Here is a 992-nt window from a genome sequence, read left to right as displayed (position 1 = left end):
TTTTTTTAAACCTGAGAGAATTTCCTGTCAAGGCTCTATATGGACAAACTAAAGCAAAGATGAGGAGACTTCAAAACCTGCTGTTCACCTTTTGCAGTAAGTTGTTTAAACTGGTAAATAACTAAAATATGAAGACCATATAAAGGCTGATGTAGACTAAGTAGTACACATATCTCTTCTAGTAATTTAGGAGCAGTAGGCCAAACGCTTTTTCAGTCTTGGTAATTTCGTTATACAGCACTAACATTGTTAGTATGAAACCTACCATGTTGACTTTTACATTCTTTTTACAGTTGCTCTGAGGTGTGTGACCAGTGCAGTAGGGGTGATCCATGTAACTGGATATGTGGGGAGTGCGGTTAAAGTTTCCTGCTCCTATGATCAGGGTTACGAGTCTTATGAGAAGTACTTGTGTAAGAATGACTGTGGCAGCAATGATGATGTTCTTATTACAACATCAAATCCAGTGACAAGCAAATACAGGATCCATGATGACAAAACAGCACGAATCTTCACAACAAGCATCTCTGACCTTCGTTCTGTGGATGCTGGGAAATACTGGTGTGGAGTGACCATATTTGGAATAGATATCTACACCGAAGTCGAGCTGAAATTAGTCCAAGGTAAATAAACCTTTCCCAAAATTGAATTTTATGTTGAATTGAGGTAAAATCATATGTACAAACCCGTTGTTATTGTATAGGTAACGACAGACAAAAATATAACTGATAGAACATTACTTGCATTAAATGCTATAAATATGACCTGCACCTCAGTTTTAGCCATTATAAATGTTTCAGTTTAGTTCAGGTTTTTTTAAGATCCATTACATTACAATTTTGTTGCAGCAAGCTAATTAAATAAAACATCATATCTGTATTCTATGGCTGTAGCGTGTTTTCTAATGCTGTTGATCTTTTTGACAGACAGCTGCTGTAACAGTGTGAAAGAAGTTGAAAGTTATGCAGGATATTCAGTGTCCTTCAGTTGTC

At 36.4% G+C, this 992-nt stretch overlaps 1 protein-coding gene across 1 annotated transcript in view; it reads left to right on the top strand.

Moving 5' to 3' along the window:
- The first annotated feature begins 25 nt into the window (after positions 1-25).
- Positions 26-992, top strand: part of LOC102311085 (CMRF35-like molecule 3) — a 1,855-nt gene continuing 888 nt past the window's right edge. The window contains exons 1-3 of the mRNA XM_042217751.1: positions 26-96; positions 294-623; positions 927-989. Of these exons, the coding sequence (XP_042073685.1) occupies positions 60-96; positions 294-623; positions 927-989 (430 nt within the window). The 5' untranslated portion in view covers positions 26-59. The remainder of the gene's footprint in view (positions 97-293; positions 624-926; positions 990-992) is intronic.

Source organism: Haplochromis burtoni, unplaced genomic scaffold, assembly GCF_018398535.1.
Source record: "Haplochromis burtoni strain Fernald_Lab_line unplaced genomic scaffold, NCSU_Asbu1 Contig_2847, whole genome shotgun sequence".
Lineage (NCBI taxonomy): Eukaryota > Metazoa > Chordata > Actinopteri > Cichliformes > Cichlidae > Haplochromis > Haplochromis burtoni.
The sequence above is the reverse complement of the archived record's forward strand: the minus strand, read 5'-3'. Positions and strand labels throughout refer to the sequence as shown.